This window comes from Sinohyriopsis cumingii, chromosome 12 (assembly GCF_028554795.1).
Source record: "Sinohyriopsis cumingii isolate HCF-2022 chromosome 12, ASM2855479v2, whole genome shotgun sequence".
Classification (NCBI taxonomy): Eukaryota; Metazoa; Mollusca; class Bivalvia; order Unionida; family Unionidae; genus Sinohyriopsis; species Sinohyriopsis cumingii.
This window is the reverse complement of record NC_142972.1, coordinates 127,922,461-127,948,055: the sequence shown is the minus strand read 5'-3', so window position 1 is coordinate 127,948,055 and position 25,595 is coordinate 127,922,461. Positions and strand designations below refer to the sequence as shown.

General features: G+C 33.9%; 1 protein-coding gene across 2 annotated transcripts in view; it reads right to left on the bottom strand.

The window, feature by feature from the left end:
• Positions 1-1,079: 1,079 nt before the first annotated feature.
• LOC149787433 (negative elongation factor D-like) overlaps positions 1,080-25,595 on the bottom strand; it is a 69,329-nt gene continuing 44,813 nt past the window's right edge. For both annotated transcript variants that reach the window (XM_089978048.1, XM_089978049.1), the window contains exons 10-16: positions 24,436-24,548; positions 22,266-22,402; positions 21,637-21,751; positions 13,647-13,742; positions 10,182-10,322; positions 8,050-8,179; positions 1,080-5,021 (exon numbers count right to left, since the gene is read on the bottom strand). In XM_089978048.1, the coding sequence (XP_089834174.1) occupies positions 4,990-5,021; positions 8,050-8,179; positions 10,182-10,322; positions 13,647-13,742; positions 21,637-21,751; positions 22,266-22,402; positions 24,436-24,548 (764 nt within the window). In that variant the 3' untranslated portion in view covers positions 1,080-4,989. The remainder of the gene's footprint in view (positions 5,022-8,049; positions 8,180-10,181; positions 10,323-13,646; positions 13,743-21,636; positions 21,752-22,265; positions 22,403-24,435; positions 24,549-25,595) is intronic.

The window sequence follows — 25,595 nt, the reverse complement described above, 5'->3', positions numbered from 1 at the left end:
CACGCACCATTCATTTGCACATGACATCAGAAATGGGAAAGAAAGCAAGTTCACTATTTTGAGAAAGATCATTCAGCAAATTTTCACTACGGATCACATGATTTTCCTTTTGCTGAATTGGAGATAAATGCAAAAGAACCAGATTGACTTGGTTCGGTGCTTTATGACACAGCAGCCAAGGCTACTGAAGTAATGTGCCTTCATCAAGGATACAACGTTAGCCTACCCTCCAATGATGGGATTTGAAACTGCATCATTTTGGTCACAAGTCTGGCAAACTAACCACTGAACCACTGTTGCTCCAAGAATAGCCTGAAGCAGTTACAGTCTGCTGTTCAAGACTGTCATTTCCAAAGCCCTAGAATTATTGTACTGTAGTGGGTTAATAAAAAAATAACATTAATTCAAAAGGTTCACCATTAAACTTAATGAAGGGAGGATATAGTCAAATCTATCCAAGATTTATGATCGTTAGTAATATCCCATGCTCAGAGCACACATATCTTAAGAGTTCGAAATTTTCAGCAATATCACACTGCATTCATCACATTCATCAGCAATTGATGTTGATCACATGACATAATGGTCACTTGATACGAGGAGACTGGTGTAGATGGCTTGTAATTGAAGCCCCTCATCCCTGTTTAGTGTTGGCTCCGCTGTCGTATTTCAGTTACCTTTTCATCTTTAGATGGTCTGTTGGTGGTAGAATGGTGCTGTTTTGTGTGTGTGTGTGTTGACAAAATTGGCTGTATTTCCAGTGTGCAAATTACGTACAGATATAGACTTCTATTTCGTTCCTGACAAGATAAAAATGCTTACTTCCAACAGACAACTGGTTAGGTGTTGGTGATTTTCATTAGGCCATATCAGGCAACTCCATTTCATCGGATGAATTCTCAGTTTAAAGAGTAAAAGACAAACAACTAATAATTATTCACAACTGCTGAAAGCGAGTATAAAAATGGAAAAAGTTCTGATACATCGATTAATGGTTTCACCTTAGTTTTGAGTGTGACATAAACATTTTAAAATTATAACCTCTGACCTATTGCCTGCTAAAAGTAAAACAACGAAGAGAATGTTTAAAGTTTATGTTACCAACTTGGTCATGTCTGTAAATGAGCACATACAACTTGTAGACATTGTAATCAATTCTAACAGCTAGTGGAACTTGGGTTTAATTACATTGTAATCAATTCTAACAGCTAGTGGTACTTGGGTTTAATTACAAACAAGCAAAATATGTAACAAACTGGTACTAGAACAAATAACTTATAATTTTTTAGTTTCTAAAACTTTATCAAAAGATAAACTTACTTTTTGATAAATCACTTTAAACATGCAATTGAAGTATGTACATATGTAAGGGGTTTAACAGTTGCCAACATATAATATCAGTGGCCACTACAGATTCAATACATGAGCACAATGTTATGAAGACATCTGTGCATGTGATCGACAGTGCATTATTAGGGGTTGTTCTAAAACCACTCTTATACTTTTTTTGACTTACTCAATTTTTTTAAATGAAATTTTAAAAACAAAATATAAATTGTTTGTTCTAGTGGCAGTTTATTCAATATTTTTACCTATCAGCAATTACCATAACGTAATTTTGGTACTACTAACAGAATTACTGTAAAGTTTCTGGTGTTCTTGTCAGAAGTGAAACGACCAAAATACATGGTGTAATGACCAGAATGGAAGCAAAAACCCAAAATATTCTGCACAACTTACTTTAAATTGGCACGATATAGCCAGTATTTTACACACATACATACATACACACACACACATATATATATATATATATAAGTTCATTGTTAAAATAATGCATAAAACAGGAAATACACATATTTGTTGCTGAGTTGCCCAAACATGAAATATAATTGCAAAGGTTAATTAGTGTTAAAAACTGAAAACCTGACCAAAAAGTTAACAGATTAGAAGTTCTAAGTTAAACACATTTCCTTACACCAAGCATTCTCTAATTTCCAAAGTGAAAATAAATATGGACCCTTACGATTGTTGTGTAAAGAAAAACACCTTTTTATGACTACTATAAAAGAAATGAAATGATAATTTAGGCACACAAATAATAGGCTTCTGCAAACATCATGAAAAAGAATCGTTTTCCTTTGAAGTATATTTTGTATGAACAAAGCAAATGGTATATAAGCTATTCTATGTGCTGAAAAAAATTGCCAAAATCTTGAGATGATATTTTGTTTCTTTTATTTGTTATTTTTTATGTATTTAAAAAAAAAAGTTAAAAAAAACACTGCAAGTAAAAAAATTAGGGTTAAATGGGGAAGTGGAAAGTAATTTTTATTGTTGTTTGACTTGTTTTATTATATAAATATCAACAACCAGCAATATTTTAATAATTATCATTGCATTTGTAACAACAATACTGGCTCAGCTGATATATTATATTTATGTACATATAATAACAATACTCCTCTATTCATGTTATGATTCAACTTTTATAACTGCATTTGCATTAGCTGAATAGCAGGATGACTCAAAATCAAAATGATTGAAATTAGTTGAATAGCAGGATGACTCAAAATCAAAATGATTGAAATTAGTTGAATAGCAGGATGACTCAAAATCAAAACGATTGAAATTAGTTGAATAGCAGGATGACTCAAAATCAAAATGATTGAAATTAGTTGAATAGCAGGATGACTCCAAATCAAAATGATTGAAATCAGCTGAAAAGCAGGATGACTCCAAATCAAAATGATTGATGTTGTTGTTGTTGTTGTTGTTATAGGGTTTAACGCCATTTTTCAGCACACAATAGGCTATACATGGCGGCCAGTATTAATGGTGGAGGAAGAACCCGGGAAAACCCCAGAAAGAACCACTGACCCATGAGAAGCTACTGGCAAGCTTTCTCACATACCCACACTGGCCGAATCAGAGACTCGAACCCACGCAGACAGAGGTGAGATGGCAATGATCCGTAACGGAGAGCGTTTTAGACCACTTGGCCACTCGGGGCCCCCAAAATGATTGAAATCTCAAGGAAGGCTGACCAGAAGCCATTTTGATTTCAATCTCAAAAAGAGCAAGTTCTCTTAAGTAAACCCCCATCACAGAGCTGGGAAACTAAAAATCTACCAAGAACATTGGGGCTACATCACTCTTACTGAAGAAAATTAAAAATCAAATTAAAACTAGAGATAAATGAATATAGGAATGGGGGGGGGGGCCACAGTCTCACATCACAACTCTGAGCCCCACGGTCCAAAAATGAAAGTTAGTCACTATCACATGAACTATATATAGCTGAACCATAACATGCTAGTTATGGGGTGAAGATTGACTGTACATCAACATGAAAATAGGTTTAAAGAATTGAAAATTGGTTACTCATGAGTATGGACCATAATGAACCACCTAAGTCACGCTGAACTAGTCCATGAAATCAAAAAATCTGAGAGTCATTTTTATGCCCAACAAAATAATATATCCTTTGCTTTGAATACTGAGCTTGTACTCAGAATACAGGTGTCCAATTAGATAATATATTAAGATCACGCTCTGGAATGTTTAAAACCTTAGATCACCAACCTTTGGTGGAATTACTTGTTTGATGCTGATACAGCTATTATGTTGTTGATAGATCCCCTACTCTGTAAACAGCTATGTACCAGAAGCTCTCAAAAAGAATGCATATGCTAAAATAAGGCTCTAAAATGGATGTGAAATATTTATTAATAAAAATAATGGAGTTCCGGAATGAATATTGTTACCAGCTTCAGCCATTAACTAACGAAAAAATAAATACCTGTTGGTGTATAAATGTTCTTTAACTCTTGTTTCAAATCTTATAGCAGTTTCCCAAATGTAGTCTTTTGTTTTTACAATTATCACATTTGAGTTTATAGACAACCCAGCACTTCTTATTCAAAGGTGTTTGATCTTTGGGATGTACCAAGATTGAACAATGGTGTTAAAGGGTTTGTGGATCACATTAGCTCCATGCTTTTGAAAGATTCTGTAATCTCTCAGACAGTCCACCAATATATGTTAAAGGGACAGTTACACATTTTTCTCCTTTCTCTTTCAGATGTTCATCCCTTCTCCATTCCTTTTCAGGAAACTCAAACATCCAGTCCTTACAACTTGTAAAGAACTAAAATTATTAAAGTTTAATAGGTGGTGGGGGTATTTATTGTAGTATAAAATATAAGTTGCCAAAATACAGAGATTACATAATGCCCTTCAGGTGTTATTTGCTGTGTGATTCAGCAGTTGACAGTTTATACCACAAAAAAGCAGCAAAAACTCTTAAACAGATGCTTCTACTTGGCATTTATTTTTGTAGATACTAATCTTTAGTATATTTGCCATTGTGTCCACTGGCATCCCTCTGCCTGTAAGTTTTGTAGATACCAATCTTTAGTATATTTGCCATTGTGTCCACTGGCATCCCTCTGCCTGTAAGTTTTGTGAATTTTGGTCTTTAGTTACTTGTCATTATTGATCTGACTTTATTAATAATAAAAATAACTAAGTCTGACATTAATGTTTGAGTGCAAAGGATGCATTCAACTCAAATGTATACATTTCTCTCTATATTCTCATATTTTTAAATAAAACCTTCATTGCATGTTGAATTATACACACCATTCCTAATCTGATCACAATGTTATATATATATCCTGGTCTTGTCCCATATATGTACTCTGCACTGAAGGGTGACCCAATGCATCTAACCTCTGTTAGTATGAGCACACCCGAACTTTAGAACATGTATATTTTGGTATCATAAACTCACATAATTTTATGAAATTTAAAGATTCACTGGCTATATACTGATAGTGATTGTGCTTCCTGGAAGAAGCAAATGGATTGATGAAGTTGTATTTTCAACAGTCACAATTAAGTACAGCTGATGTCCATGACAGATCTGACAGTCCGATAAACATTGCTGTTAAGCGATTTACACCTAACTATAGTCCTACAGGCTCTTCAAGTCGTGATGTAGTTGGCCTTGCAATGACCTATAAAGAAATGAAGACAATCATAAGTGCATGTTTATTGTTTCAGAAGTTAGAACTTTGGGGTGGTTGATACAAATTCTAATAAATTAACCATAATTCATGTACAAAATTTTTAAAGATTTTATTTTCAAGGTTGTATTGTACCTTCCTCCAAATGATACACAATTACCAAATGTAATTTATAGGTGCATCATTTGATGATATTTTGACACATGAATAACTCTGGCAATTCAAAGAAGTTTCATTTCAAACTGGAGATCAGGAATTGTCCCAGACTATGTTACTTTGGTTTCTAAATCTGACACGAGTTTCTTCTCTTCACTGAAGGGGAATCCACAGATAACTGTTTTTACTTTCTTAAAATCTCCTATTTAAAAATATGAACGACTCTCATGAAATGACATGCAGACATCTATAAACAACATGTTCTAAGCTGACTTTCATGTGTGTGTGTGATTTAGATTTTTAACATAACTTTAAGCAATTTTTCAGTCATATCGCTACAATGTATGCAGTGTGGCAGTTTACAGTGATGTCTAGCACTGGGACATCATGGTGCAGACATGTAGCATCATATCCCACCCAGTCACATTATCCTGACACCAGGCCAACCAGTCCTAACATAAACCTCTTAATGCTGAGCACCAAGCAAGGAAGCTGCTAATGCCATTTTTATGTTTTTGGTATGACTGGGCTGATCACCAATTAATAAATCAATCAGCTGAATTCAGATAGCCACACCTACTCATTAGCATCACATTTTCTTGGAAACCTTGTTCTTATATCCAGTATACATTTTGCTTCCTTAAAAAACAATGATTAAATATTAAGTTCCTACATTTTATATAGAACAAAACTTCCAGGTGTCTAAACATAATGGCATCAGGTGTCCTCTTTATACAATAAAACTCATGCAGAAATCTCATGCAAGTTCATCAGTCTTTTCCCAAAAAGTAGAATTATCTCCTTTTCTTCTCCAAGTTCTGCAACCATTACACAAAACTGGATGTCATTAAGTAGATGAATAGCATATTACATGTAGATTTGTCTTTAAAAAGTTTCATCTTTTCAGGTCCAATTTTAACACAGTTATTACACTTTTTCCATCAATTTTAAATCTCCTTACAACAGGCATCATTACTCAATATGTTCTGTTGCAATTTGGTGTGTACATTGTCTCACAGACTAGATGTGCCTTTTATGGGTTATGTCTCACTCTATTTTGGAGAAAGTTATTGTCCTTGACAGCCTGATATCTTCACCCAAGATGTTGCTTGCAACTGACATAGCTCAAGAACTATTAAATCAATTCAGACACAATATGGTATGAACTTACAGACTTAAATGTGCCTTTAGTATATTTGAAAATAGTTATGGCCGCTTGTCAAGTCTTCACAAAGAAAAGTTGGAAATATGGTTATGACCCATTTAACAAATTCTGATGTAATTACTGTCGCTTGGACCATGATGTGCCTTGTATGGGACTGGTCATGTCATAATTGGTCAACATTATTTTTCAAAACACCCCCTATTGTTTCCACATAGTTTCTCTGTCATTGGTCCTGCTGAGAAGATTTACAGATAGTGGGGTCCTTTTCAATGCACCCATCTCTAACAGCCCTATGTAAATGATGACAGCACAAGTTCAATGAAGTTGTACCACATGCTCTTGACCACACAGATGATGATGTAATGTCCTTTAGGTGTGGAAAACCAGAGGAAAACCAGGAAGCTTGAACAGGGGAATCACATACCCTTGCATAAGTTTTAACAGCATATAAAACCCTGAATTGCAGAGGAACCAAGCAAGTACATTACTGCTATGCCATCCAGGCTCCCCGGATTATCATTACCCCATAAATTATAGTCTTCAAGAAATATGCATGGTTATGTTCGGATTCTTTTTTAAACAAGAATACTATGAAAGGTATATTATACACCCCCACCACTTGTTTAACAGGTACTATGTTGGAACTAGGTGAGATGGCAGTGATCCATGACAGACAGCGCTTTAGACCACTCGGCCACTCGGGGCCCCACTATGTTGGAACTAGTAGGGCAAAGCTGACTCAAGAGATTACTGATCACCTGGTCCCAATAATCTGGACCTTTGGCCAAGGTATTAAGTATTACTCTGAACTTATGCAGCAGAAACCATTGCTTGCTTATTAGACTTACTTTTGACCTTAGATTATATGGGCTTCTTTATTACCCTAAGTGCAAGCCATCCAGAAAATTTTATCCAGAAACTTGTTCACAATCAAAAGATATTATGCAAAACCCATTTTTCTCATAGCTACAGTGACCTTCACCTTTGGCCTTTTGACTCAATAATAAATAGGCATCTACCATGCATTAAATACCAGCCTCCACAAATGTTTGTCAAGGTACATGGTCTAGAACTACACTATTATGCAAAAGAACATTTTTCTTCTTGATGAAACAGTAACCTTGATTTGTCATTTACGTCTTTAAAATCAGTAGGCTTCTTTCTATCCCAACATGCAAGTTGGCCACTAAAAGGTGGAGGTACATGGTTGAGAACTGAAATTTTGCACAGAAACCATTGTTCATATTTCAGAAATAGTGACCTCGATCATCGACCTTGGATAGCAAAATCAATATGGCTTTTCCTTACTCCAGAGCAAGCCATGCACAAAGTTTGGTAGATGATGTAGAATTCAAGCTTTTCTGCTTGAACACACTCCCCTAATGGTACGCACATAAAATGATGCATGAACTTCCAAGAAAGAAGTGTTAAACATATTAAGCATAAATTATTAAGCATATTAAGTCAGTGGCTTTAAGTGGTACAAATATACAAATACAAGGAAAAAAGCTAAAACTCATTAAGTACACATTCCAAAATTTATTATCATGTCTGTATTGAACTCTGACCTTGGATCATTTCCATCCTCAGATCTCCATGTTCCTGTTATGTCATCATTTTCAATCAGGGGTAATAATACATTTACAAACTCGGCTGTATATGGAGGAGCTATTACATCTAGAACCTGCTTATACTTACAAATGAACTCTGACACTGGATCATTTCCATCCTCAGATCTCAGTGTTCCTGTTATGTCATCATTTTCAATCAGGGGTAAAAATACATTCACAAACTCGGCTGTATATGGAGGAGCTATTACATCTAGAACCTGCACAATATAAAAGTTTGCAATGATACATACTTAATTGCCTACCAAATATCTGCCTCTGAAATTTAAACTTATTTCTTCAATTCAAATTACCTTTACTGACTATAAAAAGTACAAAATAAATAATGTGGCTATAATACAAATCTCTCTCTTTTTTCCAAGGAACTTGACAGCATGTGGTATAAAACATATGTTTGGTGTATGAAAAAGATGTCAACATGTTTTAATTATTTCTAAACACTTTATATTCTCATTGAGTAACCCTATATGATAGCAGGCTGAGACTATGATAACCTGTTAAATCTTTAACTAGATCTGAGGTTTCAAGGTAAATTCAAAATAAATTTTGATAATGAGCACAAACTGTTTTTCCCTCACGTTTGTGTGTGTGTGTGTATATATATAGCTGCCATCTTAAATCAATGCAAAAAAAACCAGAAATATAATAAAATATATATGTACATGTCTAATGTGTAGCAAGAATAGGACACAGGTGTGCTCAATGACTGATCTCACAGCATCCAAAAGAGTGAATTCATAATTTCACTGAAGATATGCACACTCAAGTTCAATATTTACTCATTTTGTCATAAATCATTAAGTGTGTGAACTCAATAAAAAAAAAAAAAAAAAAAATTATGTAAAGATTAAGTACAGTTACAGTTTAGAATATATGCACATGTATGTCCCAATGTCATTAAAAGGTGTCTGAATAATTTTCATACCACAAAAATATTGTCCCCTATGAATCAGAATACTTTTGTGTTTTTTAAAAACTAAAAATATTCTGCTGCTTCCTGCTACTATCAAGTTTGATTGGATGGTCAACTTGTAAACACATAAATCTCAAGCTAACTTCATTTGTTTCACATCGGACTTAATCCTGTTCAGAGCTTAAAGCAGTAAAAACTATGTTTCATGTCCCATTATCCATTGTAAATAACCACTAATTACCACTTTGACACTATTTATCTTAACCAAAATAATCGTTAATAAACAATGGTATAGTGAAAGGAAAACATTATTCACTTGACAACTGACTGTGTGACAATTGTCAGACAACACCACAAGTCCTGTGGCTTTTGTCTTTTGATCTTTTTATAAATCACTGCCTCATAATTTGAACAACCTTTAGCTGTGATTTTGATGATTAACAATTATTTAAATTAATTAATTTATATAATCAGGTGAGAATTTTTTATAAACCGTTATATTATTAAGTGCAGTGATTGACACAACCAATATGAACACAGACAAATAGAAACCCTTAACACCTGTAGTCATATGAAGAAATATGCAACAGTAAAGCACTTTTTTCTTCAACAAAACTTGGCAAATTAGGGCACAAAACTTTGCAGTACTTCAAGAAATTGATGAAATCATTGGAAAATTTCTGAAGCCAGGCCACAATCATGTTATTCCAAATTCAAGTAATAACAAAGCATGGTAAAGTAGGGTTTCACTGAGTGTGTGTGTATGTAAGTGTATAAATACAACACAAATAATACTATTATACAGGTTAGAGCATTTTTAATTCATTCTCTATGGAGATTCAAATCCAGGTCTGTGGGTAAACAGCACCCATCGCCTTGCCTGCACACAGGAGCCCATATTCCCTCACGACTAAGCACACATTTAAAAAAAATCATGCTACTTAATTGGTGTTATATGCATTCATGTGCAGCAGACACACTCGCATGACATCCTAGTATTATCAAGCATTCTTCTATAGGATCCAGGAACAGCACTTTCCGTTCTATTTGGTGTATATTTATAATTCTCTCTCTCTCTCTCTCTCTCTCTTTATATATATATATATAGAGAGAGAGAGAGAGAGATATACACACATCCCATCACACTTGACCTTTTATATACACAGTTGATATTGCAATATTCAGGTGGTCAGTAAAGAGACTGAACAAGTACAAAAGACATGGTTTCCTTATGCCTGTGACAAAAAAGAATCTTTCAATAATACAGAGTCAGTTAATTTTCTGTTTACCTCTGAGACAAAGTGTCTAATGAGAGAAATATCTGTGTCTTGTTTCTCCTGACATTTGCGGATGTAGTTGACAACTGGCATAACACAGCCTCGACTAAATAGGTGAACCATCCTGTCCAAAACTGTCTTCTTCAGTTCAAGCTAGAATACAAGTAAAATTAATGGTACATAATTTTTCTAATTATCGGAGTGAAAAAATGTTAAATATTCTCACTAGAAATTGAGTTAGTAAAGATAAATGGTAATCACATATCAGATTTCAACACATAAACACACATTCATCTGTCATGTACATTAATTTTTATCTTTGTGGGGTGCCAAATTCTGTGTATTTTATGTTACTAAAATCACAAGTTTAAAGATCTGACAAAATATCATCTTTCTGTGGGAAACATAACACCATTAAAAACTTGACAAACTATGATCCATTTGGTGGAAACAGAGCACCATTACAGACCTGACAAACTATGTTATGTCTGTGGAAAACAGCACCATTACAGACCTGACAAACTATGTTATGTCTGTGGAAAACAGCACCATTACAGACCTGACAAACTATGTTATGCCTGTGGAAAACAGCACCATTAAAGACCTGACAAACTATGTTATGTCTGTGGAAAACAGCACCATTACAGACCTGACAAACTATGTTATGTCTGTGGAAAACAGCACCATTAAATACCTGACAAACTATGTTATGTCTGTGGAAAACAGCACCATTACAGACCTGACAAACTATGTTATGTCTGTGGAAAACAGCACCATTACAGACCTGACAAACTATGTTATGCCTGTGGAAAACAGCACCATTAAAGACCTGACAAACTATGTTATGTCTGTGGAAAACAGCACCAATAAAGACCTGACAAACTATGTTATGCCTGTGGAAAACAGCACCATTAAAGACCTGACAAACTATGTTATGTCTGTGGAAAACAGCACCATTAAAGACCTGACAAACTATGTTATGTCTGTGGAAAACAGCACCATTAAAGACCTGACAAACTATGTTATGTCTGTGGAAAACAGCACCATTAAAGACCTGACAAACTATGTTATGTCTGTGGAAAACAGCACCATTAAAGACCTGACAAACTATGTTATGCCTGTGGAAAACAGCACCATTAAAGACCTGACAAACTATGATCTGTCTGTGGGAAACATATCACCTTTAAAGATCTGACAAAATATGATCCTTCTGTGGGAAACAGCACCATTAAATACCATATAAACTATTATCTGTGGGAAACAACACCATTAAATACCTGACAAACTATGATCCTTCTGTGGAAAACAAAGCATTCGAATTGAAATCGTATCTCCACTGTTATACATGAAGATCTGACAGCAACCACTTAAGGGTCATGTTCTGGTAACCTATGTTATTCCCACAATTACTAATTTTATCAACCAATCAAATGAAGTCTTATATCTTCACTTTTGGAAACTGAATAGTGTGGATGAAGAGCATGAACATGTACTGAACAATAAGATTCACTTTCAGATCTTTTAAAGCTGCATTTCCATTGGTTAATTCAAAGGTCACCTGAGCATGACCATTAAGCGATCAACATCAGATCTTCATGTAGGACAGCAGAGATCTGATTTTAATTTGATTGGGAAACATAGCACCATTCAAGTCCTGACAAACTATGATCCATTTGTTGGAAACACAGCACCAATCAAGTCCTGACAAACTATGATCCATTTGTTGGAAACAGCACCATTCAAGTCCTGACAAACTATGATCCATTTGTTGGAAACATAGCACCAATCAAGTCCTGACAAGCTATGATCCATTTGTTGGAAACATAGCACCAATCAAGTCCTGACAAACTATGATCCATTTGTTGGAAACATAGCACCATTCAAGTCCTGACAAACTATGATCCATTTGTTGGAAACATAGCACCATTCAAGTCCTGACAAACTATGATCCATTTGTTGGAAACATAGCACCAATCAAGTCCTGACAAACTACAATCCCAAAATATCCATGAATTTAGGTACTGATGAAAAAACCATAAAATATTTATATGTACAAAACTATATGGCATTGCATTATAGTGTTTCAGTGTACAAAACTATATGGAATTGCACTATAGTGTTTCAGTGTACAAAACTATATGGAATTGCATTATAGTGTTTCAGTGTAAATTTTGTCCTATAAAATGAGCACAATTTTCTTTCAGAATCATGAAATAAAAGTTTTAAAATACAATTAAACTGACATGTCCTTTTAATCCTTATTGAATCCCCTCTTCAGTTCATTCATATATACTTAGAAAAGTTATTGGGCTCAGAAAGTACTTATTATTTTGTTTGTAAACAAATTACACTGAATGGTATGGTATGGGTGACTATGAAGATTACCGACGAACTGGTCTCAATGCCCTGGACCTTTTGAACCATTATGTTCTGATTGGACTGTAACCTCTAAGATTTAGACCACATAATCCACAAGTTTCTTTTTACCCTAAATGCATGCCATCCTTAAAGTTTGATCAGGGAACAAAAGATATTCTGCAAAATCCAATCTTTATTCTTTCAGTTATAATGATGTTCACCTCTCATCAATCTGACCATCAAAACTAAAAGACTTTTTTCTTATCCTGTGTGTAAGTGATCCACAAACTTTGCTGATGGTGCATAACTGAGAAATTAAGATTTTGTGCAAAAACTATTTTGGTCATAAATTTTTGCCATTTATCACCAAAATCAATAGATTTCTTCCTTACCTCAAGAATAAGCCATGTACAAACTTTGGTACAAGTCTGAAACGCAGAACTAATGTTATTGTGCAAACACTTTGTCCTCTTTGAGTCAGAGGGCTTGAGTCTTGGGCTTGGCAACTGTCGGTTATGTGAGAAAGCTGCCAGTAACTTCTCGTTTGTTGGTGGTTCTTACTGGGCTTTTCCTGGGTTCTTCCTCCACCAATTATGCTGGCCACCATATATAACCTATCTTGCACTGAGAAATGTCATTCAACTCAAAAAAACAACAACAATCTGTCAGTCAGTGACCTTGACCTTTGACTTTTGATTAAGAAAACAAAGTGTGGTAACTGTAGTTAGTTAAAGCTCTAGTTATTTTGCACAAACAAAATTGGTAACAAATGGACAACACTGCAACATAACAATGCATTACTGCATCAGAAAGAAGAAATCCTAATGGAGGAGAATTCTGAGAATTTTAATGGTGGAGTCATCCTTAACTTCTCAAAAATATCTAAATTGGGGGGGTGGGTGCCAAACATAAACCCTAGCAAATTGCACATGAAATCACACAAAGCTCATAGGTTTTGGAGATTAAAAAAATCTATGCAGGAAAAATATTTATATTGTCAGCATAGAATCAGAATTATGCATTGCAATTATTATCACATTAATCACAATGAAAAATAATTTCCTCCCAGTCAAATTTAAAACATGTCATTTTTTAAATTCAATAGTTTGTATTACTTACCCTGACTAAAACATCCAGATCTTCAAAGGTGGACTCAAAAAGACGAGTCAACAAGTCCAGAGCTTTCTGGTGTAGAAGTAAGTGATTTGTTGTTATCTGAAACAGACAAAAGTATATAACCTAAATAACAGACAAAAGTATATAACCTAAATAACAGCCAAAAGTATATAACCTAAATAACAGACAAAAGTATATAACCTAAATAACAGACAAAAGTATATAACCTAAATATTTAATAAAAGCTGCTGCTAGACTTATTTGAAACTGACTTACTTCTAAGGCATCCTAACTTTATAGGTAAATAAATCCACTTCACTTCAGTGATAATGACCATAAAATTCCAATTTTTTTTTTTACGAAAATGTTTCTTTGATAATATTTACCTGATCATAATACCTTTGGAGAATTACTACTACTACCTCAAATATCAAGGCCTCCCAGGCTAAGAAGCTAAAAGTTACCTGCCCACACTGGTGGCAGTTAAACAGAGTGATCTCCCTTTATAGAGGCATTAGCACCAAATCCCATGAATACTTCAGTTATAAATTGGAACAAAGTGCACACTCTCTATATAGATGTAACTGGGTGGAGACTGGAAGGGTGTATGTGTATCATGATCAGGTAAGTATTATTGAAGAAACATATTTTATTAGAACAAATTTCTTTTCCTACAATATTACCCAATCATACTGGGAGAATATGTGAGAGAAGGAGGGTAGATAGGTACCCCAGGGAGGTCATCTCAGGTCCCCCTAAGGCATATGTGGCAGAGTCAAGATAATAACTCAGCTGGAGAATAGACTCCATATACTGGGGTGCAGCTTCTTTAAGGGAAAATGTTTTTTCTTCCCTCCTGCAAATCCAATGGAAAGTCAGGATGCTATGTACCAAGCTCTGGTGGAAACTATACAGCAATATAATTTAGTATTCTATAGAACACTCTATATCTGTATATAAATTAAAGATACATCAATGTGAGGGGATACACAAGTGACCCATGCAAGTGTGTCAAGGATGCCTAATTGTGTCAGGACAATGAACTTATAATTCAAAAGATAGGCAGTACTTAGCCATCAAAATAAAGCAAGAAAGATTTGAAAATTGTGATGGAGTATACTTCACTTTTAAGAGAACACTCCTCAAACATGCTTTAAAAGTTCCAGAATACTTGTATGTGGATTGCAGGATGTCTATGTCTGTAGTGAGTTTGCTAGTCAGCATGAGTTAAGCAGTAACTGAAGTTTTACAGGATATGCCATCAATCCCTGTATCATGATCGGGTAACATATTTGAAGACATATTATCTTTGTTAATTTACAACAAAATGAATGTTCTCTTTTTTAACAATGCTCTCTCTACCAGTGAGATGCAATCAACAGTTTAGACAACTTACTATGAAGCATATTCTACAATTATTAAGGCATGCATAACAACTCTCATGATGTTGTCTAGTGTTTCTATGAAGCATTATTAAGGTATGCATAACAACTCTCATGATGTTGTCGAGTGTTTCTATCAAGCATATTCTACAATTATTAAGGTATGCATAACAACTCTCATGATGTTGTCTAGTGTTTCTATGAAGCATTATTAAGGTATGCATAACATCTCTCATGATGTTGTCGAGTGTTTCTATCAAGCATATTCTACAATTATTAAGGTATGCATAACAACTCTCATGATGTTGTCTAGTGTTTCTATGAAGCATTATTAAGGTATGCATAACATCTCTCATAATGTTGTCTAGTGTTTCTATCAAGCATATTCTACAATTATTAAGGTATGCATAACAACTCTCATAATGTTGTCTAGTGTTTCTATCAAGCATATTCTACAATTATTAAGGTATGCATAACAACTCTCATAATGTTGTCTAGTGTTTCTATCAAGCATATTCTACAATTATTAAGGTATGCATAACAACTCTCATAATGTTGTCTAGTGTTTCTATCAAACATATTCTACAATTATTAAGGTATGCATAACAACTCTCATAATGTTGTCTAGTGTTTCTTTTGGTACAATGGCATGTATAAGGAAAATGTCAATATGGACACTTTCCATCCCAGATAATAAATTTCTGTATTTAATTTTTTCAGAATACTGAATTTGTGTGTGTGTGTGTGTGTGTGTGTAATTTGGATTTTTAATGTAGCTTTAACAATTTTTCAGTCATATCACTGAATTTTTATGAAACGCACTTGAGTTCCTTTAGTAAAATAAAGTGTTATAACAGTGTAATGTTGTATAATAGTGTAATTTTGTATAATAGTATAATGTTGTATAATAGTGTAATGTTGTATAACAGTGTAATGTTGTATAACAGTGTAATGTTGTATAACAGTGTAATGTTGTATAACAGTGTAATGTTGTATAATAGTGTAATGTTGTATAACAGTGTAATGTTGTATAATAGTGTAATGTTGTATAACAGTGTAATGTTGTATAATAGTGTAATGTTGTATAACAGTGTAATGTTGTATAACAGTGTAATGTTGTATAACAGTGTAATGTTGTATAATAGTGTAATGTTGTATAACAGTGTAATGTTGTATAACAGTGTAATGTTGTATAACAGTGTAATGTTGTATAACAGTGTAATGTTGTATAATAGTGTAATGTTGTCTCTCAGAAGTGAAAGTGATATAATTATGTATATCAATAAGCAGACAGCTTTTATTAATTCATTACTACATATGTAACAATCACCTCAAGTGATTTTAGTTTTGCAAAATTCATCATATGAAAATGTTTACCAAAACTGTGCTCAAATCCATTGGTCAGTTTTACAAACATTCAAATCAATAGACTGAGCTAAGAAATTTGCCATGAAGGATATATTTGTGACAGCACTATATTGCAACTAGTCTATTGTTGATACATTGGTGTACCAATTCACTATAAAGTTCATTTTGTTAAAATCAGAATAGAATCATCTCTATGACTAATAATAATAATGGAATCATCTCTATGAATAATAATAATAATAATGGAATCATCTATATGAATAATACTAATAATGGAATCATCTCTATGAATAATAATAATAATGGAATCATCTATATGAATAATACTAATAATGGAATCATCTCTATGAATAATACTAATAATGGAATCATCTATATGAATAATACTAATAATGGAATCATCTCTATGAATAATACTAATAATGGAATCATCTATATGAATAATAATAATAATGGAATCATCTATATGAATAATACTAATAATGGAATCATCTCTATGAATAATAACAATAATGGAATCATCTATATGAATAACACTAATAATGGAATCATCTATATGAATAATACTAATAATGGAATCATCTCTATGAATAATACTAATAATGAAATCATCTCTATGAATAATAATAATAATAATGGAATCATCTCTATGAATAATAAAAATAATGGAATCATCTCTATGAATAATACTAATAATGGAATCATCTATATGAATAATACTAATAATGGAATCATCTATATGAATAATACTAATAATGGAATCATCTATATGAATAATACTAATAATGGAATCATCTCTATGAACAATAATAATAATAATGGAATCAACTATATGAATAATACTAATAATGGAATCATCTATATGAATAATAATAATAATGGAATCATCTCTATGAATAATACTAATAATGGAATCATCTATATGAATAATAATAATAATGGAATCATCTCTATGAATAATAATAATAATGGAATCATCTCTATGAATAATAATAATAATGGAATCATCTCTATGAATAATAATAATAATGGAATCATCTCTATGAATAATAATAATAATAATGGAATCATCTATATGAATAATAATAATAATGGAATCATCTATATGAATAATAATAATAATGGAATCATCTCTATGAATAATAATAATAATAACGAAATCATCTCTATGACTAATAATAATAATGGAATCATCTCTATGACTAATATTAATAATGGAATCATCTCTGTGAATAATAATAATAATGAATCATCTCTAAGAATATGAATAATAATAATAATGGAATCATCTCTATGAATAATAATAATAATAATAACGGCATCATCTCCATGACTAATAATAATAATAATGGAATCATCTCTATGAAGAACTTTAATATTAATCTCTAGCAGCTTTTGTAAAAATGATGCAGAAAAATAAGCATTGACTAAAGTGATCTTGACAATAAAACCTTGGCACCATTTTATGTAAAGATGTTTTTGTAGATCACAGTGACCCTCTTTGGTTTTAATGGTATAATACTAACAGAGATAAATCCAATAATAAAGTTTCATGACTGGAACATAAACAGCACCAAATAAATGAACATTAGTCACAAAATTTCAACAAAGTCACCAAACCATGAAATATATAGGTCACATATATCTCTTTTGCTTTAAGAGTGTAGTATTTATCACAAAGTTTCATGATTCGAGAATGACATCATACATACTGAAAACGAATGATCATCAGCAGAATGCAGAAAATTAACCAAAGCCAGTAAAAGATGAAATATAGGTCACCAGAAGCTCTTTTGTTGAAGGGTGTGGTTCTTACAGACAGGCATATCCACATCAAATTTGTAAAACAAGCAAGAAATTAATATTCAAAATTGAAGTCACTGAAGCAAACAAATATGACCCATAATGACCTAGAACTGAAATGAGGTGGTTGTGCACATCAAGATGCATCCCCATGCCAAGTTTCATGATTCTAGATACAATGGCATGTATGCAGCATCCAAAGACCTCTTTTCTCAGGAGTTAAATACAAAAGATTTAACATAAGCCAGTAAATGTGAAATGTAGGCCACAGTGACTGTTTGGTACAAATGTGGTACAAACTGAGATGTATAGAACAATCAAAATTAAACCCAAGTGAAGCATGAGATATGAGTAATAGTAACTAACTTTGATGACGAGGGTGTATTACTCATCATGATACCACAAGTTTTATGAATCCATGTATACCACCAGTACGCATACAAGATTTAACAAACTCATGTATACCACCAGCACACATACAAGATGTAACAAACCTGTGTAGTCATAAGCCAAATGCAAAACCTAAACCAAAGCCAGAAAAATGTTAAATGTAATCACCATGATCTTCTTGTGCTCTAAGGGTGTGGTACACACTAGAAAAATAAAATCATCTAGTTTTATGATTCTAGCCTGAACTATGCTTGATCCAAGCCAGTAAACTGTGAAATGTAGGTCACAGTAACCTTCTTTTGTTGTATGGGTGTGGTAATAACAGCTAAGCATAAAATCATCCAGTCTTATTATTTATAGCATGAACAGAGTTTGAGAAACAAACTTAACACAAAATTTGACCAAAGTCAGTGCTGTGTGAAATATGGATCTCAGTGGCCTACTTTTGTCAAAAGGGTGTTATTACTCATAAAGATGTGTCCCTTCATCAAGTTTCATGATTCCAGGCATTCACTGTGTATACTGTGCAAAACACATCAGATCAATGCAAAAACTATGCAAGACTTTACAACCTTTGTACATGTAATACTGAGAAGTGATGGTGACCGAGTGGTAAGCATGCATCAAATCAGTGGGAATTTAAATCCTACCATTGTTTCAACTGAATTTGACAACAAAAGCACTTTAATCCAGTTGCCTCAGCACTCAATGACCTATCTGTGTTGCTGTGCTGTAAAATACCAAACCCAACTAAATATGTATGTATTGTACAACTAATGTACAAGTATATACAGCAGAAGCTGTTTTGGAAAACCACCCCTTCTGCCGATGTAACATAGTCACTCAAGACAGGTGGTTTCTGATTGGAGGTAATTTCTCAATGTAACAAATTATTTAATGCAATGAGTGTCTAATCTCTCAAGACGAGTGGTTTTCAGTAGTAGATTTTCAAGACAGTTTTTACTATACAAAATTTGCTCCCTTAGCCACCCCCCTCCCAAGGTGAAGGTGCTTAAAATACCTCTTTACTTTTCATTTCACCACTGAGGTGAGCTAGAAATGAGAGAGTGATGTTAAGCTATACAGTGAAATAAGGAAGATGAGTTCAAATGATGAAGATACAAGTAGAACAAGTTCATAAGAGCCGTCAAATCTGTGCAATCTTTTCCAAGAACTGACTGATTTTCAACACAGCAAGATCACTATATATGACTTATTAAAAAATTCAAAATGCTGCAAAGACATACTTTTTCATATATAATCAGAGTACATCCAATAAAATCCAACTTTCTAGCTATTAATAACACTTCGAGTGATACTATCACGCATTTGATTCTACCAGGGCCAAAAATACAATTTTAAAAGCCATCTGCCACACACATTGTTTTTGTAGATGACAGTGACTGCCACACATATTGTTTTTGTAGATCACAGTGACTGCCACACATATCGTTTTTGTAGATCACAGTGACTGCCACACATATTGTTTTTGTAGATCACAGTGCAAGCCACACATATCGTTTTTGTAGATCACAGTGACTGCCACACATATCAATTTTGAAGAAATCCACAATACACCGGTCTACTGGGAACCAGAAATGTTCAACAAGTGCAATGATGTGTGGCAGAGTAGGATTAGAATTGTTAAAGACTTGCTAACTTTTGTACACAGCAATTTGTTAATTACCTTATTCTTGTAAATTAGGTAGTTTGAGGCCAATTGTGCGATGTTTTCTGAGGTGTTATAAGTAATAATGGGAACAAAGGTGATCCATGATGTTTTCTGTGCCAATGATGAAAACCTTTGGTGGAGGGAGGATAAAATGGATGGAGAGACTGACCATAACTACTGATTTCAGCAGACATGATAGAATAAGCATTTTGTTTTAAGTTTTGGTTAAGTGTTATTTTACTATTCTACATGTGTTTAAGAGGAATATTTAAGGACCGTTCTTACACTTTATGTTCAGTTCATGTCAAAATGCTAAAAAATGCTTTCTCTCTCTGCTAAGAAACCACCAGCTAGGAAAAACTTGAAGTTCAACAACGTTTGGATATCAGAGCTTAAGTGTGTGCAGGGAAGTTTCAGTATTCTTGATTTTGCTCTGTGTATTTCAAAGGTGTGCATCTTTTGTATTTCTTAAAATATTAATTGTTGAAATTAAATAAAATTCACACCCTAAATAAAATACTTTGTTAAAAAATATATTCCAAGATAATTTTGGCAAACAGAATTTTGGATATGAGCCATGAAATGAATGAAGTCCCTGAGGATTAGGCTCAGGAATACATCTTATATCCTCCTCTGGGTGAACATAGCTTGGATGAGTAGTGAGAGCATTCAGCAACTTTAAAAATGTAGAGCGGTCAGCAACTTTAAAAAGGTTGAGTAGTCAGCAACTTTAAAAATGAATGTTCAAAATCTTGGTATTTTTTTATAGCATGAAAAGAATAAATATTACAGCAAAAATTGCAATTGTTTTGTTTCCAATCCCCTTAAAACACATGAAATTTTTGCCAATAAAAAATCTACTGGTTTAGAAGACAGTCTACTGTTCAGAGTTTGTAAATCTACTCGTTTGAAATATTGGGTATGTCACATGTATTCAACTAAGTATCATCTTGTAGTGTGACCAGAATGGACTAAACAAAGTCATAGGTATGGATATTTACTGTGATATAATGAGTTCACCAATTTGGCACATTCTGGACACTGAAAAAGTCATAAAGTGCAATAATGAAATTGAGAAATTATTCCTTACCATATTGCTAAAACTTTGGTACATGCAGATTAGTTTAAAAATACATTTCACATTTATATATCTGTTTTATCACAAGCAGTTTGGTTTCTGTTAACTTTTGTTCACCCTTTTTTATCCCTAAATTTCTCTTTCTGGACTGGAATATGGATTAATGAGATTACACTGTATATAAAATTCTTGAGTCATTATCTATTCTTGTATATTGTGCACTCAAATAACTAATGCAGTGTGTACACAAAACAGAGAGAGAGAGAGAGACAGAGAGACAGAGAGAGAGACAGATTTTACCTCATCAAGAAGCACCAGATGATGAGGTGTGTGGTCTGTATTTAGTTTGAAGTAACTGGCATCAGAAACTGTATCATCCACCCACTTCAACACACCTATAGCTATCACAGGAAATCTGAAATAGAGGTACATACAGTGAATATATCTTTCTCAAACATTTTCTTTGTAGGACTTTGATTATAAAAATATATCTTTCTAAAAAGTTCTTTGTGAGATTTTGATAAAGAAAAACACTTCTCCAACATGGAAGTAAAATTAGATATTGGTTGGGGGCATGGAACAGAGCACAAGTTTCTCTCATTCAACATAAAGGAAGGAAGAGAGTGAACACAAGGCCAATGAGTTCTGGTGAGCTTTTGTTTTCTGCACACAAATACCTGCATCTTTTCCATGGCCTGTAGTGTTGGTTTCAGGTCATCATTGTTGACATCTGTTTTCTTTGTAGGACTTTGATTATAGAAAACATATCCTTCTGAAAAGCTCTTTGTTTGATTCAGATTATGAAGAACAAACTTCTCCACAAACATGGGAGTAAATGAAGAACACACAAACATGGGAGTAAATGAAGAACACACAAACATGGGAGCAAAATTAGAGAGGAAGAGGAACTGTGTACTGGTTTCACTTACTTAACACATTGGAAGAGAGTGGACACATGGCCAATGAGTTCTGATGAGTTTTTGTTTTCTGCACACAATACCTGCACCTTTTCCATGGCCTGTTGTGTTGGTTTAAGCTCATCCTTGTTGATACTTTTCCTCACTCCCTATATAAAACCAAAATTTGGGCATAAGAATTCAACATGACAATGAAACTTTCTTAAAAGAAATGTTCGAAACAATAAAAGTTATTTTTCAAAACAGTTCATGATAGTGGCATTTTTCCCAAGCCTAAATCTTGAAGCAGTTATAGCTTATTTTCAAAACAGGTAAAACATGTGAATAGAAAGTTCCCATACTTTTTCTGGAAATGATGCCAAATGTTTTAATGAAAGGCAGATCTTATTTCATTTCTTTAAATAAAACTGAAAATAATTATCTCTCTATGCATTTAAATGAGACAAGCCTTTCATATGTATTCTTAATCTGTGGACTCTTTAATAATAGTAACAGAAAACAAATACTAAAACCAAGTAGTCCCTGGAAGGGACAGTTGCTCTACTGTCCAAAAAGATTTTCCTGGAATTAAAGATAAGACCATTTCTTCTTTTTAACTGCTTAGTGCTGAAACCATCTTTAATATTTGTCAAATAAGACATTCAAATTAGTCACTGTGGCATCCATACTGGATGTAAGGTCAGCACCATTTTCAATATGTTCATTGTGGAAGTCACATTTGAAATCAGATGGGCACCATTTTCATTTAGGACCAACTATGCATCATAATATTTTTGTATTTTTATAAACCCATGTTGATATGAATTTCCATTTAGGAGGAGTATAAATAACAAGATTTTCAAGATGGCTGCCATGGTGACCATGCTATACTGAACTGTTAGTCTGGCACCATTTTCATTTAGTACCAACTAGACATTATGAGAAGTCAACTGGCAAAAACCTAGTACTGATATGACTTTCAATCTAGGAGGAGTAGCAAAAAGTTTTTCAAGATATCCACTGTGGTGGACATACTGGATATCAGATCAGTATACAATTTTTATTTATGACCAACTAGACAGTCTTCCAGTAAAAACCCATACTGACATGACTTTTCATTCAAAAGGAGTAGTAATTAAAAGATTTGCAAGATGGTTGCTGTAGTGGCCATACTGGATGTCGGATCAGTACCATTTTCATAAAGGTCAACTAGAGATCATATGAAATCTTTTAGTGAAATGATGTCCAATTCAGGTAGAGTAGTAGCCTATTAACATGATTTTCAAATGGTGGCCAGACTGGCTGTCTGAGCAGTCCCATTGTTATTAAGGACCAACCAGACTTCATAAGAAGTCTTCTGGCAAAAACCCCATGTCAATATGACTAGCCATTCAGACGGTTGTTGTTGTTGTTGTTGTAGGGTTTAACGCCATTTTTCAGCACAAGATAGGCTATACATGGCGGCCAGTATAATTGGTGGAGGAAGAACCCTGGAAAACCCCGGGAAGAACCACCGACCCACGAGAAGCTACTGGCAGGCTTTCTCACGTACCAACGTTAGCCGAGGCTGAGACTCGAACTCATGCAGACAGAGGTGAGACGGCAGTGATCCGTAACGGTGAGCACTTTAGACCACTTGGCCACTCGGGGCCCCCATTCAGACAGAGTAGCAATACCAAAAGTTTTAAGATGGCTGATGTGTTGGCTATATTGGATGTCTGACCACAATCATTTTCATTTAGGACCAACTGAATACTTGTATCAAGTTTCATGGTAATCCTCCAAGCTGATTACATACAACAGACCAACCTTAAGATCATCTGCTATATGATCAGCTGAGCTAAACATGTTTCTTGTGGCCTGAATCTCTTAAAAAAACAGGTAAAGTATATGATGACAGCTCCTTTTAAACATATTTGGTACCTGGGAAGGCAGTGTTTTTTAAAAATATATGCCAGGGTCATCTGATTACTCAAACAATTCACATAGAAATGATACTGAAGGACTATTCCAAATCTGATAGTGCCTTTCCTGGGTCCCAAGTTTGTTTTACAACCCTAAATTGTTAAAACAAATGAATATAAAATACCCCAAAAAATACACCATGAACAAGAAGACTTCTGAATAGCCATTTAGTCCTCTGTAAGAAGGGTCTTGAAGAGTTGAAGAAAAATTTTAATGCAAATTGCAATAATAAAAATACCTTTTTATACATTTCGGTCACAGATGCTGCATATGACAGCAAAAATATATATTTTGGCTTGTGTTCAGGATTGAGATGACTATGTGGTTTGAACAATGCATCAATTAACAGGTCTGAAAAGAGAAAGATGAATTTAGATGTACTGGATAAATTCAAGCATGATGTGCCACAGAGATGTAGTAACATTATCAGATAGTCTAAAATACTGTCTGACTGATAGCATCTTCACTCATTACAAGATGAACCTTGTGACCAAATTTACTGCCAAGCAGTGAGTCAACTAATTCAGATTTGTATTTTTAAAAAATACAGAACCATGTTTAATATTAATCAAAATCTCACTAAATAAAATTCCTTGACACTAAATGAACTTTATATTGCGAACCTGACAGCAAATGACAAGTCAAAATTCTATGCAGAACTTTCTACTGGAACTAAGCATAACTAAGCCATAAAAAAATAACATCCCTTCAAGCACAAAAAGAAAATATATCTCTAAAATGTATAAAATTTTACAATCAAAACCTAGAGCTCTGGATAAGCAGTATATTGGCACATTTTAGGTTCTCCAATAATACTTACCTGATTACAAAATAAGTGTGCTACCTGCCAAATAAAGCCTTCCTGAAAAAAAACAGGGGAAGAAATCTTACCCCTTACCTCCCCTTAATTGCTGCACGGTGTGTCCAGTTTTAAGTTGTGTAGGCTGCTAGCCTTTGTTGGGAACATGGAAGGGTTTCATCATAATGTGATTGGATAAGTAAATTTACTTCAAAATCTGCTTTCTCCTTTTAATACTTTACCTGATCACATCAACATTAGAAGAATAGAAAACAAAAGCAAGGAATGCTATGCATACTACTTCTACCACCTTTTGAGGGAAGAATGTTTGGGTTCACAATATGAAAGATAGCCCACTCTCCTAACTTGAAAGCAACCAAAGGTCATGTGGCCGAAGACAGTTATACTCTGCAAAGAGAAGAATTACTGAACTCTTTATCCTGATAAGATGATGTCCATTTAGTACATATGCATGGAGGGGGTTAACCCAAATGCATTTGTTTGCGTATGGGGGGGTCTACTGATAATGTACGTAGGTATAGGAAATGGGGGTGGGGGGTGAAACCTCGATAATAATTTGTCTAATACGTAACCTATTT